Source organism: Phalacrocorax aristotelis, chromosome 2 (assembly GCF_949628215.1).
Source record: "Phalacrocorax aristotelis chromosome 2, bGulAri2.1, whole genome shotgun sequence".
NCBI lineage: Eukaryota > Metazoa > Chordata > Aves > Suliformes > Phalacrocoracidae > Phalacrocorax > Phalacrocorax aristotelis.
In genome coordinates, this window is record NC_134277.1 from 29,221,460 (window position 1) to 29,236,198 (window position 14,739).

Sequence of the window (14,739 nt, forward strand, 5' to 3'; positions counted from 1 at the left end):
GCTGAAACTGAGCAAGTCCTAAATCTGTAAATCTGTTTTATCTAATACACTCTACCATGCTGGCAATGTTTTGAATGTAGGTGAACTTAAAACCTAATTGAACTATGCAATCCCCGCCTCACCTTAACTTTCATGTAATGCCCCCTTAAGACTAGCCGATGTCTAGAATCCAAATTTACTCAATGTATTTTACTGCAGTGTTTGAAATTACTCAGCTTAGAAAAGCAGATTTTTTTCTAAACAGTCTGTTGTTATTGCAGAATAGATACTATATATCTGAATCTGGAAATATCCAAACTTGAAAAAAATAGTGCATCCAAGTTCTGATGTGTACATAGGTGCCTATTTAGTTAGCATGTCCTTGGCTAAAAAGAGTATCGTCGTTCATCTTGAGACTGTCCTCTGGATCTGTAAAGACAAAATGAGATCTGCAAGCCTCAATTTACCTGGGAAGCTGGAGTGATCATGGCCACCTTGCTAGATTTAAACACCATTGCTGTTTAAATCAGGCCTCTGTCGGCATCTGGTAGTCTCCTTAAATCTATGTGTAGATATAAAACCATGGACACATCTTATGTCCTCAAGAGGAAGATGAATCTTCTGAAAATGTGCTCCTTACAATTATGTTTTATGATCCTATTACCTTATGAGTGGTACACTACATAAGCTCAGCACCTTTGAAAACAGTATAATATATACTATCGACAGATGACATGAAACAACAGATTTGTCAGTGCAGGTCTGTAAGGAGTATAGGCTGAAAAGTAAAAGATGGATCTGTCAGTAGGGTAAACGGTTGATTCTCCAAAACAGGAATCCCAATTTAAGGCCTGCTGTATAACACTTGACTGGCACTGTGCGATCATCTGAGACATAATTACCCAGGACTGCTTTTGATCTGGAGATTATTTTCATGCACTTGTCATCTGTGAGTTTCATGGATTTTTCAGACTCATGGAAATCAAGCCACTTCATTCCCCTCCGTTTAGTTTCTTATGTCCCCCAAATGTCTTTGCCATCACTACAGGTCTTGTATAGCTGAGACTGGCAATTTCACAGGAGGATATGGGGGGAACTGGACTGTCCCATCCATGAAGCATAGTTCACAGTACCAGTCTGAGCATGAGCTGGTTTGCAGCTATTGCCGGTGTCACTGCCACTGCCACTGCCATCCCTTTGCCTTGTACACTTTTCCTTCTCAAAGGTATGCCTTTCCTGTTCAAAAAGGTTATGTCTTCTGGGATACGTGTCAATGAAATAGATCAGTTTTATTTCTAGATGATGTATATCTCTTCCCTTCCAGCTTTAAGAAGTCCACTATCTGTTGGTGGAAAGCGCTTACCACCAAGGTACTATGTATATCTGTGCAAGGTGATGTTCTTGTAGCAACGTGGAAGGGCTCTGCCCAGGAGCCATGATCCCATTGCTGCGAGCGTGATGTGGTAACACAGCCTCAGCCTGCAGCAAGGGAAATCCAGGTAGGCTTAGGAAAACAATCTTCACCGTGACAGTGGTCAAGCACTGGATTAGGTGCCTGCATGTGGTGATGTCTGCATACGGTGATACACTCGGTTACATTGTGAAATAAGAATGATTTAAACCAAAAAGTATATCCTCAGTGCTAAATTACATGGTGTAGACGTAGAGCATCAAAAAATGCTGAAGTGCTTTGACATGGCCTGTTGCAAAGCCTCCCTGGGAGTCTTTCCACCTAGTGCTTTGGGGCACATCCTTCAAGTAGCACACCAATATTAGCGGCAGGTGAGATGGGTGCAACTGTGTACCAGCAAAAGCTGGCGTTTTGTTGCGGCAGGGGCAGAAGGTTATTCAATATATAATATGAAAGAACTCTCTTCCTGCTCGTGGTCTGTTATCTTAACTTTATGGACTGCTGCACGCATAACTGGCTGCAGATGCCTGGAGAATGTGAAGTTTAATGTTGGAGGTATTTTGCAGTATTATGCTAAGCCACAAGGTGGCACTGGAAGATTGTAATAATCCAGCGTAATTAGGCACACTCACCCCCCCATCCCCCCCACCCTTGACAGAGAAAGCATGAATTTTTACATTAAATGTTGTAAACCATGGGAATTGGTTATTTCTCTTTCTTCTGATTTTTGGCTTCACTTCCCAGCAATTTTTAGTAAAGTTTTCTCAAGAGTAAAATGGAAATGCATCTGTGTGCAACGGCACAACAAAGTAACTTGACGAATCGACATCCTTTTGTTTTTAAACATGTATTCATTAATACTGGTGATCCTGACAGCTGTCTCTCTTTTTGTAGCCAAATATTCATACCTCACCAGCAACTGCATGCAAAAGTAGGAATTTCATTTCCTCTGTAATTTCTTTGATATGTTGCCTCAAGCTTTCTCTTCCCTTGTAAAGTAAAGATGAAAACCTATTTCAGTTTTTCATCAAAGGTGAAAGTTCTTCAAGGTTTGTCCATTTCTAACAAAGATTTCACAATATTCTGGTCCAAAATGTCTCACTTTGTTTTAATACCAAGTGTAGGCTTGGATAAGCAAAAGCAGTTAACTATTGTATTGCTGTGACAGAAGAAATCTGACACATTTTCACATGGTTTTACAAAGTACATAGTTCCTTCCCATATTCTCACATTTGTTTTTTAACCTCTAAACGCTGAAAATACCGGAGGTGGTTCATAGCTGAATAAAGTATCAAGATGCCATCCACTTGAGTAGGTGATGTCTGACTGAAGGTTGTCCTTTACACCTATAAATGTCTGAAACACACAAAACGATCATGAAGAAGTCTGAGGGAATTCTGGTTTGACTTTGGTAGACACCTAAACAGCCCTAATTACTGTAGTTGCAATGTAAAATCCTGACCCTGAAGTGCAAGCAGGCTTGAATGGTTTTAAAGATATTCCTTGCTGTTATTAACACCTGGCCACATTAAATAATTTACCTGATGAGGGACTTAGACAAAACCTGTCTTTAAGAATTCTTGTCATTGCAAGAGGTATCCAAACAAGACTTCTCACAAAGGCTCGACTCCACCTTGTTTAAAGGAAGTCTCAAAACTTTCATTTATCTGAAGAGGAACAGACTGGTCGCCCAAATTTAAGAGCCTAAAACACAAAAGGCAGAGTTGTTTCTGAGTTTTTCCCAAGTTGTTTCCTGATAGCTCATTTTGCCTTGTAGGAAAGATGATACTGAGTTATGTCATTATGAAAAGTAAAATATCCCCCTCACTGAGGTTCTGCTACTCACTGAGCTCCCACCACAATCAGTGGGTAGGTAGTTTACAAGCTCGCCACAAAGTGGAAGCAATCTGGAAGGCTACAGAGCAACACGTACCACACTGAAGACTTGCTCATAAGCCCATTTCTTCTTAGCTATAGCCAGTGGCAACAGTATTTGCCATGAAGAGCCCAGTGTCTGAGCTCAGCTCTCAGGCTGTTCTAACTGAGATCATTTATCCCTTTATCAGCTGGTTCCTTAAGAGAGAAAAAGCTTCCTTTTGGACACCAGAAATTTTAGTCATTCACCACCTGTTCTTCTCTTCCTGATGTCAGCAGCGCTCTGAGGCTCTTTATTGCAGTATATAAAAGCTGTAGCCCCAGCCCAGCTTCCTGTGAACAGATAAGCCTGTAGCAGAAGACCCAGCACCATTGTCTGTCGGCATTGCTCTAACGTGCTTGGCAGAGGGGAAGATACGAGGAGATCTCCCTTCAGCAACAGTAACGCTGTGTCAGGGAGTTTATTCCTGCTTACAGTATGGAACAGCTGACTATGCTGCTTCAGAAAGTGTGACTACATGGTGTCACTTTGGCACACGTGGTGTAGAGCCAGGATGTCCTGGCCTGCCAGGCTTTCAGGGAGAACTTTTGCCATTCTTCCTCATTCTCTGAGAAGTGGCCTTCTGCCCTCAAGACTCGGGGTTCGTGCAGCTTTCTGGCCCAAGCCCTGAAAAGTAATGTGCCTTGAAGAGCTGCTTCAACGGTGCCCTTAGCTGCAAGCATCCCTCCTTCCTCCAGCCCTGCAGGCAGTCCAGGAAGCCTCTGGGGACTGCCCTGCTTTCTTCCTCTCCATCACACAGAAACTGAAGACAACCGGCCTTGTAGGCTGTCCCACATCAATTCCTACTTCATGACAATTTAACTCTCATATTTTAGCTCTCTTGTATAAAGTCTTCCCAGATGACATTATATACATTGTGTTATTTTGCAATTAAAAACCATACACATACACACAGAGATTTTAATAAAACTTTTGTTATCAAGTTTTATTATTTCAACAAGTGTTGCTGTCAGCTAATAATCCCTAGAGTGGCCATCATGAAGTATTCCAATAAGTGGATTTTAATTAAGAAAATCACTTAGTCCTACACTATTTTTGAAATCTAATTATGTCTTCAGGAAACTCACACAAGTTGTGGTATTTTCTGGACAATGTACAGGCTCAGTACAGACTCCTTCCATTACTTGAAGTTCTTTTTTTTTTCTTTTCTTATGGGTATTATTAAAGCTCTTCTATTTCCTGTATTGTCACTCTAGAAAATTGTCAAGACCTAATGGATGAAATAAATGTGGAATGCAAATACAAATCTCTATTATACACATTATATTAGAAAAGAAGCTCCCTCTACAAAGGAGGTTAGAAAGCTTTTTTACTTATTATATTCAGGATTGTGAGGTTTTTTCCCCCCTTGGATTTAAAGGAATCATTAATGAGAAAATCCTGTAGATAAACTTGGCTGTAAATTTTATTCATATAGACAATAGTTTATATCTCACCTCATCTCAAGTATTTTGGGAAAACTCCTGAGTATATGTGTGCACAATGACTGTCTCCTGGAATAAGTCTAGTGAAGCCTGTAGGCCTGCTTATATTTGTATCACAGAAGCACTGAGTGATCCAGACACTGCTGTTTGTACATTACATTTTAGTCGTCTTTGATGCTGAACGTCACATCTCACTCCAGCATTGTGTGAGTTCTCATGACGTACCGACAAGAGAAATAATTAGGAACATCATGAGTTCAAGGCATTTCTCTTGAAATGGTTGGAGTATTCCTGTATTTTTCCATATGGAATACAGAGTGTCACCACTTTGTGGTACCTCTCTGACTGTTAGTAGGCAGAAATCAATGTAATAAAAATAAAAGTCTCACAGAGATGTTCTTATATTTAGAATTATGAATGCTACATACAGTCATATTCTGACCTTGAAAGAATGGAAATAAAACGTGACAAGGGACTCTGTTTGTAGTATTTATACTAACCATTAAAATATTCTGTTCAAACATGATTTCCTTGAAACAAAAGAAATCTATTTAAAATGTGAAGGGATAAGAAGAGAAGGTCTGATGAATTAATGGTTGGCAATATGAAGAACATTTCAGTAAGATTATTTACATGAGTGGTATGAGGCATCTGGCCTGTACACTGTATAGTACAAATATAGAAAAGCTGTGGAGGCCATAATCTGTCATTGTAGTGCGTATGCAACTCCGGCTGAATTCAATACTACTTCAACATGCATATAGATGAGATGATATTTGCTTATAGCACAGGCTGAATTTTATTTCAAGACAGTCATTGTTAACATTTTAATATATCCTTTAAAGAGATGGGACAAAACTTCCATTGGCTTTAGCAGAGCTAAAATTCCCAACTGAGGCATTGGCTGTAACCCTGAAACCCTGAGAAAAAATCTGGTTAAGAGCAGACCGAACAATTATGATTAAGCTGCAGGTTTTTTTCATCTTCTTAGATTTGCTTCAGCCCTTAGTCCTCTGACCCACCTTTGCCTTCTTTGCTTTACTTGCTTTTTCCCAAGCAGTATTTCCAAAATAAGACATGTAGCCTATATGAATAGTATAAATAGTATCTATTTACTATTTTTATTTCATATGTAACTGTCCATGTTTAAGCAGGTTAGCTACATTATTTATTTGTATCGTGTCTATTCATGATCATCATATATGATAATATATCAATAATAGCATATTCATCAATATTGTATGTTTAGTAATATTTAATATTTGTTGTATTATATATTTAATTTATATATTAATTATAGATAATGATTGTATACTTATGATATATAAACATTATAGATTTATTATATAATAAATTATTATGTATTTATGATAATATTATGTAATAATATTAAATATTCATAAAATGTATGCATTTTATTAATATGCATTATTATGTGCAGTAAGTTTAGCACAGTCATTTGATATTTATCATTACAGCATTGTATTTTCTTCTCATGCCTCAAGCAATTAAACCATGTGCCCATCTTCCACTAGAACCTGCAGCAATTATTAATCACTTGCCATTGTCTTTGGATTTTCTGTTTGTGACCCTTTCAGTTCTGCAAGCCAGGAAGCTATCTTCGCAGTAGCAGGGAAGATGTCTAAAGGTTAGACTATATTTCAAAGCTTTAAAAATAGTCCAACTGCATTTCAAAGGCTAATTGGACTTTAAAAAAATCCATTAGTATACCCAGAATTTGTGATTCTTTAAAACCTCGCTAGCTGACACTACTTTGCTGGAGACCTTAACCCTAAGATTGCAAACAGCGTCCAAATGGTTGAAATTAAAATTCACCTTAAAAAAATCTAATATTCCACTTAAGCTGCTGTACCAATATTACAGAATCAGATAAAAGTCAAAAGACTGTGTCCAAAAATCCTAAATGTCAGACTTTCATAAGCATTGCATTCCTTTTGAAAAAGTATCACATGTTCACAGATAGAATACTTTGGAGTCTGCTTTCTATTTTTCTTTTTTTAATGAAAAAATATCAATCCAGGCTCCCATACGCTCCTTGCTCCTTTCTTCGGGAGTGACAATGGAGGGAAGGAGCCATCCAAACAGTCTTTCTGAAGGGAGAGCTCAGTTCCTCTGTAGTTAAAGAGTTTATCCCAGTGGCTTTTGGCTGAGGTCAGCTGAAGAGCAAAGAAACCCTCAGTGAAGCCAACGGGACCTTGGATCAGTCCCAACCTGACAGAAAACGGGTTTGTCTGTCCTTAAGACCTTTGCCTCAGGAGCCTGCTGACAACTCAAGTAGATACCATACAGGCCGGGCTGTTCATGGAACACCTTGCTCAATTCACAGAGGAAGGAAGTTTTAGTGAGCTGAAATAGAGAGGAGCCATGCTTGTGTTTCCAATGGAGCCAGGAGTTCCACCACAGTGCTCCCCTAAATGAGAGATAAAGATCTGGATGAGAAAGACTGGGAGGACCTTCTTCTATTTAACCAGCTGAAGGAATAAGTCTTCTCCAAGGACTACTTCCTTGTCACCTCCAATATGAAAACATTAACGGTCAGACCTTGGAGGAGCTGAATTGTTACGCAGACCGTAGAGTTGAACCATCCCTTCTTGAAGAAATGTCTTCCTCTGGAACACGACCCCCTGAAATCTGGCAGACTCTGCATTTGCTTTTCCTGCTCTGTATTAACCTGGCAATCTCATAGCTAAGGCAACAGTACCCATGCTGGGTCTAAATATGTAACAGCAGCTTATTGCAAAGATCAGCAGTACGCTCCTCGCAGCTTACAAGTTTTTCTGTGTGAAGAGAGCAAAGTCTGTCTGTCTGTCTGTCTCTCTCTCCTTAGATTGATTACTAAGTGTGGACAAGGCCCCTCACTTGCAGGGAAGTAAGAGTGGAATAGGTAGGAGGGAGGAAAAAATCAGCTGTGTTTTTTTTATTTGTTACCCGATTGAAACAAGAAGTCCCTAGGCAGCTTTAGCCTGCTCTGTAATGCAGAGGCTGTCTGGAGGGGCAGGATGACAGCATGATTCCTCGCAGGCTGCACGCTTCTGTTCAAAGCTGTGACGTGAGCATCCCGCCTGTCTAGCAGAATGATGGTGCTGGAGACATATGGAGGTGTCCATCTTCCAGGTGTTTGGAGCAGAAATGGCCACGGGGAAGGCTCTGGTGCAGCTCTTTCAAAGAGTAATCATTACTTACCCCCTCCTTTCCCTGCTCCCCTTTTATTACAGTGTTCCAAACTCAGACCCCCAAATTAAAACAGTATTTTACAGCTTGGTACTGAAGCCTCAGATTGCAGATATTAATTACCAGGACATGCTCTGAGGGAAACAAGGATTTGGCAGGACAACTGAAGTCCTCTTTTTCTCTCTCATTTCCCACTCTGTACAGCATGCTGGCTTGCTTCTTGGTTCCCGTTTGGGAGGTGATAAATCTGAGCTTTGCTATCGAGGCAGGGCATCTGGTAAGGCTACCCTGTGCTGCTGGTGTCCTCCCCTTCACCCTGTCCCAATGTCACATTGGTAATGATACGGTTTGGGCGATGGAAGAGGGCAGGAAAAAAAACCCCACAGGACTCCTTGTAAAGAAGAAGGAAAACAAGGTCGATGAGACCTTTCCCTTTGCGTGTCAGTCGGTGGGAATAGCCACGGCACCGGACAGGGATGAGCTTTCCAGCTTCACTCCGAGGGGCTGTCCAGCTACAGGTTCCTGCTTGCGGGGGAGAAGCAACCCTTTAATCCCACAGTTTGGCTCCCGCAGCCGTCACCCAGCTCTGCTCCAAGATCCCAGTGCCTGGTTTGCGGGCGCCCGCTGCCTTCACAGGCTAAGCAGCACTGTCGTTGCACGGGACACCCCTGAGGGAGGTGGAAAAACAAACATGAGAGGAAAGAAAGAGGAAAAACGCTCTCCCAGGCTCCTTTCCGGCGCTGGGCAGGCAGCGAGCTGCCGCGGGCTGGCGGAGAGGGAGAGGGGCTGTGCCCCCCCAGGCGGCAGCGCGGGCAGCAGGGCAGGCAGCGCGGGCAGCGCCGGCGCCCCGGCAGGGGCGGGCAGCAGCGCGGGCGGGACAAGCAGCCCGGGCAGGGCAGGCAGCACAGACGGGGCAGGCAGCAGGGCAGGCAGCGCGGGCAGGGCAGGCAGGGCGGGCAGCGCAAGGCAGCTCGCGCCGCCCGGGGAGGGCTCTGATTCATCACCCCGTTCAGAGGAGAGGATGGGACGCCGCTAAACTCCCCTTTCTCCCCCCTCCCTTCCCCCTCGCCAAGCAAGCCCCCCCTCCTCCCCCCTCCGCTGCTCTTTCTCTCTCCCCAAGCAGTGAGGCTCGGACAGTGCTCGGCTCCAGCGCTTTATTTTAAGATGATCGGCCAAGGTCTTTGCAGATAGATTTTATCTGAAGTTAAATAGCAGGCGCTCGCCGCTCCCTCGCCAATAAGTCATTTTTAATAGAGACAAATCGCCCTGGACGCCCCGGAGCGCCGGTGCCGCCGCTCCTGCCCGCGCCCCCCGCCGAAGGCGAGCGGGCAGCCCGGGCAGCTCCCTCCTCCCGTAAGTGTCCTGCTCGGCGGAGCCGGAGCGCGGCCGTGTGCGGAGAAGGGGAGGCGAGGGGGGGGAAGAGCCTGCCAGCCGCCCCGCCGCCTTGACAGTGCCTGCGCCGGATGCCCAGCGGCCGCGGGACAGCCCGGCGCGGAGCGCGGCGAGGAGATGCGCAGGGGCGGCGGGCTGCGCCGCGGCGCTCAGCCCCTCTAGGCTCGCCCATGGAGCGCCCCGCGGAGCCCCGGCCGCCGTCGGACCCCCCACGCCGTACGTATCCCCGCCGCGGCCCCCCCGCGGCGGCGGGGCTGTCCGCCGGGCGCGGGGGCGGAGGAGGGCTGGGGCCGGGGATGGGGGTCCGCGCCCGTCGGGGCGCCCCGGGGAGCGGCCCCGGCCCGGGGCAGGGCACGGCGCGCCTCCGGAGCGGCAGAGGGAGGTGGGTGTTCATGGGGTAGGCAGAGCCTGCTCGGGGGTCCCAGGGGCGAAGCGCTTCGCCTCGGCTTTAAGCTCCCAGGAGCACCCGGAGCCCCGATCCCAGCGCCTCCTGCCCCTTCTCCCCGCTCCGGAGCCGCTCCGCTCTTCGGCGCGCTGCCGGGGCTCCGCGGCCAACCGGCCGGCGGCCGCCGCCCGGTGCCCGCCGAGGGGCGCGGGCAGGGCAGGGTGGGGCAGGGCAGGGGAGGGCAGGGCAGGGCACCCCCGGGCCGTCCCAGCCCGCACCACGGGGCTCTCCCGCCCAGTAAAAGGACCGAGCGCCGGGGAGCGCTGCCTACAGGCGCTCCGCAGCCAGCGCGGACCGTGCGATCACTTTGCTGTGACGCTGGATTTAACTAGATTTTAATCGGGTTTTGTTTCCCCCACCCCCATCCACACAGCCCATCTCCTCCTTCTCTCCCGCCCCCCCTTCCCTACACACCTCTCTTCCCCCCTTGTCTCAAGCCTAACCTTGTCTTGTGGTCATGGGGTCTATAATTTCATTTTTGTCTAGGCTGGTGAGAGCTCTGCTTGTTCTGTAAAGTGGATGTCAGGTGGATCTATGTTCTGGAAGGAACAAAGAGGCAGCGAAGGCAGCGCGGGGGAAGTTTGAGCCGCGAGGATGCAGGCAGTGTACTGGTACGCGGTCCTTCTGCTCCAGCCCACCCTCGACCTGGTGAGTGCCCCGGCCCCTCGCACGGGCCGGGCCGGGGGGAGCTCGGCGGGGAGGAGGGCACCAGCCTGCCGGAGAACGGACAAACTCACGGCCGCTACCGGCGCCCCGCAGCCAGCCCTGCCCCGTCCCCCCGGGGTCGGGCCGGGGCCGGGGCCAGGGTAGGGCCGGGGCCGAGGCGGGGAGGCGCGGGGCTCGGCCGGGAGCTCTCGGCGGGGCGCGGGGCGGGCAGACCCGTAACTTCTCCTTCGCGGGGAAGGGGCGCGCCGCCGGGCGGGAGCAGGGTCGGGGTTCCCCGCTGCCGCCTACCGGGCCGGGTCCCCCAGCTGCTTGCGGGGGTACCGGAGCGCGGCTGCAGAGGCGCCCGCCCAGGCTGGGGGCTGGAGGCAACTTCTTGCCCTCTGCTCCCTCAGGAGCGCGGGAGCCCCTCCGGAAGGGGACACCCCCCCTCCCCCCCGCCCCGGTGTGCCGCTACGGGCGGCGCGGCTCCGGCGTGCGGGCACTCACTCAGTGACAAGCAGGGTTAGGATTTTCCGCGTGAAGTGTCATTGACTTTCATAGCAAATCTCCTTTAAGATTGCCGGGGGAACACGAGTAAACAGCGGCGTTATCTCCTTTAACACACACTTTATTCCCTCTACGATCGCGAGGAACAAACCCAAGGCAGGCTGCTCCTTTGTAGCTCGTACCTTCGCTCGCCTGCGGTGCGTTAAGCAGGGAAACGCTTGGCGGGAGCTCGACCCCGCGGCGGCGGGGGAAGGAGAAGCCCCTTTTCCAGATTTCCAGAAGTGCGGCTGAGAGAAGCACCCCGGCGCCCGTGCCGGGGGAGACGGCGGCCCCGGCCCCGGCTCCGCGGCCGCCGGGCGCTGCCGGCGCTGCCGCTCCCTGCGCTTGCCTGGACGGGCCGCCTGGGGGCGCTGCGGTGCAGCGCGGGGCGGTGGAGAGCGGCCGAGCGCGGGGCGGCCAATCCCGCGCGGGCCCGGGGCGGGGCGGGCCCGGGGGCGGGTCCGGGGGCGGGGCCATGCCGGGCGGCGCGCTCCTCCCGCGGCCGCGCAGCGCCCAGCGCGGCCGCGCAGCGCCGGGGATCGCGCTCCCGTCCCGTCCCGTCCCGTCCCGTCCCGGCTCCCGCCTCGGTGTCCCAGCCCTCGCCGGGCGGTGCCACGTCTGCCGCCGGCGTCTCTCGTCCCCGCCAATTTTATAACCGGGGGTGGGTGTGGGGGGTGGGCGAGGGGAGGAAAGCGGGGAGAAAGGTGCGTGGCAAATAATCTATCAAAAAGCCGGAGCGAGATCGATACGTCGTGTTAAATTTTAAATGTGTTTGCTGGCAGTTAAACTGCTCTCGACTCATTACAACAACAGTGCTGGATTTATTCTAATGCGCTGCAGTCTGAACAACAAGCGCATTAATTCTCCTTTAATTGTAAACTGGGAGCATTTGAAAACCATTCAGTGTGCAAATTATGCTGATTCAATTACCGTTTAGTTACAGACTTCATTACCTGAATGCTTTTTTTTTTCTTTTTCTTTTTTTTTTCTCCAAGGGCTTGGCATTGCAGAGTAAAGGAGACGATTTTCTAGTTTCCCTCAAAACAATGCTAAATATCACACACACACAAAATCGGGAATAAAAGACAACCTAAGGGGAGGGGATGCGCTCTTCGGCTGGGTTGTGTCTTCTGCCAAAAACTCGGGGGGGATCCAAAGGATTTCCCAGCCTAACCCGACTCTTCTTTCTAAGTCGATATTTGACATTTATGCCAATATCTCCGTATTATCCGAATTTAGGGAGTCACTCTGAGAGTTTGCATTAGGCCATCGCATGATAATAAACTGTTTATTAGCATCGAAGCATGAAGTTTTGCTTAAAGCTTTAACGGGGTGCCACAGACCAGCAAGGTGCAGCACTTTGCTGTCCCTACCCGTGTGCACGCGTCGCTCCGTGCGGGCTAAAGCGGTCCCAATTAGGAATTAAATTTCCTGTACCCAACCTGTTAGGAGGGGTAAATGAGCCGCCAGCACAACCAGCTTCCTATCAGGTGTGTTAAAAAAATCATTTTTGAGAGGGGTTAATAATACAGGGGAGAGAGAAAATAGCCTGTTTCCCCTCCACCAGAACCAGGGGGTGTTCAGGGGTAGTGACCAGCCGCAGAGAGGCTGGGCTGCCTCCAAGTTACTCATATACAGACACTCGCGGGCTTGTAATTTCTCTTCACCCAGCAAACCAATGCTCTTTTTTATTTATTCCCCCACACCACCGTTAAACCTCTTCCTAATGAAATCTTTGAAAAAAAAGAGCTTCTGCTTTTCTTCCCCTTTTTAATAGAGCCATATGCTATCCAGCCTTATTGCCTGAAATTTATAGAGGTCACGGCCGACCAGGACCAGTAGGAATTTTGCTGGGGTAGAGATGGTTTGCCGTATTACATTTATTGATAAGAACATTAGTTAGCCTCTGCAAGACATGCATTTTCTTGTTTCGGGCTGCGCAGTGTATTGAAAATGTTACATTTGATTATCAGTAGAAGTGCATTTTCTTTGGCCTAAACGGATAACTTAGTACATATTTGGTAGAATTAGGAGTTAACCTTTAAAGGCTTGCAGTTATTTTGTTTCTTCAGATTTAGAGACCTGTATAAAGTGTTCAAACAGCTGCTCTCCGTCGTATTTACCACAGGACTCCACCGCTGTTCTTTCGAAAGCATTTTAGCCCTATTCTCATGGATGTTTTCTTAAGTAACAGTGCTTCGCCGAGCTCCAAATCGTCATTAAGGAGGAAAGTAAATATTAAGAAAGGAAAACCACCCGGAGATCGTAGACTGTGTCAGGTTTGAGCTCTGTCTGTTGATAAGCGCGCAAGGGTTTTACACCACTCCCTTAATGGAAACCTCGTTTCATTCCTGCCTAGTTGCCGGTGAATTTCCAGTCTGACACGATAGGACAATAAAACGCCAGGGTGCTTCTTTTAATTTCTTTCTTTCTTTCTCTCCCCGCCTCACCCCCCCCCTCACCCCCCCCACCCCACCCCCCCCCGCCCCGGGTGGAAGAAACATGCTGTAGAAGCGACTGCAAAACGCGCAGGCAAAGACGGCCGGTATCCTCACTAGTTATTTCTCAGTAGGACAGGTCAAGGGTGGCCCCAAAGGAGAAGGCAGATCGGTCCCGCACCGGCTGCTAAGGGAGACCCGTGGGGAGGGCGGAAAGCGGCGGGCGGGCAGCTCCCGCCGCCTGCCAGACCCCGCGCACCCCCCGGCAAACCCAAAATGCGGCGCAGGTTGCAGGATTTTACCCCCTCCTTTTGCCCCCAGTATGTTCCCAGGCTCTGCCTTCGCATGCTCTCGGAGAAACTTCCCCCCAAGTAACAAGCGGGGAATGATAACATGCCCCGCTTTTGCTGGGATCATCCCGGCTTGAAGAGACTTCAGCTCACTAAAGTACTCCTTACCCGGAGTAGCGGGTACGGAACTAAAAACCAGTCGGAGTTTTGCGCTGCATGATGCTAGGGTAAGGATCCCTTCCCCCTCAGCCCCCCTCCCCCCCACCCCCCCGGCTCGTCGTCCTTTCCCAGCAAAGTGTTTCTTTCACCGGTGGGTTTGTAAATTAGGATATACATCAGAGCTGACGGATTTAAGCAGCACAAGAGCAAATGGAGGGGTGATTTTTCACCCCCCGACGAGGGCTGCGGGCAGGCTGTTTCGCGGGGGGAGTTTCTCTGCGCGGCGCTTTGTCAGAGAAATACAACTGCGGGACTCCCGGGGCTGGCAGAGGGTCTTGGAAACAGCCTGCTAACCTCCTCCCCGCGCCGGGCTGGGGTTTTAAGGTCTGTTCCACACCGTCGGTGTAGTTTGGAGGCCTTCTGACAGCCGGGCGGAGCTTTCCTGCAAAAATATTCTGAATAATAGAGGTTTCAAATTGTCCTCAGTGGTGGCACTCTTGGCACGGTATTTGCTGAGGGGGTAAACAGGGGGTTAGTGGGTCCAGAGTTTGTGTACATTTAATTTCGCTCTGTGTCGCACTGTTTGCGGTCATTTCACCCCGGTTAATGAAAGCTATGGAGAACGTGAAGAGATATCACGTGCCGGCGAAGATAAGTGGATTTTTCCCCCCCTTCTTTCTTTTTTTAAAGACAGTTGCCGATTGTGTCCTACTTTGTGGTGGGAGGAAAAAAAACCCACCTCTATCGGCAGAGAAGATAAAAGAAAACAAAAGAGGGACACGGCATTCTCCTATCATAATCACCACCCACAGTATTTTCTCAGAGGCATTTGGTGCTGAAAGCATTCGGGTATTGCTTTTTTTTCCCCCCCAAACAAGAGGT

The 14,739-nt window shown here is 48.8% G+C and overlaps 1 protein-coding gene across 2 annotated transcripts in view; it reads left to right on the forward strand.

Annotated features, from left to right (window-relative positions):
* Window positions 1–8,825: 8,825 nt before the first annotated feature.
* Window positions 8,826–14,739, forward strand: part of NXPH1 (neurexophilin 1) — a 154,439-nt gene continuing 148,525 nt past the window's right edge. The window contains exons 1-2 of one of the 2 annotated variants that reach the window (XM_075082919.1): window positions 8,826–9,550; window positions 10,266–10,427. In XM_075082919.1, coding sequence (XP_074939020.1) covers window positions 10,374–10,427 — 54 coding nt within the window. In that variant the 5' untranslated portion in view covers window positions 8,826–9,550; window positions 10,266–10,373. The remainder of the gene's footprint in view (window positions 9,551–10,265; window positions 10,428–14,739) is intronic. The other variant, XM_075082920.1, reaches the window with a different exon arrangement.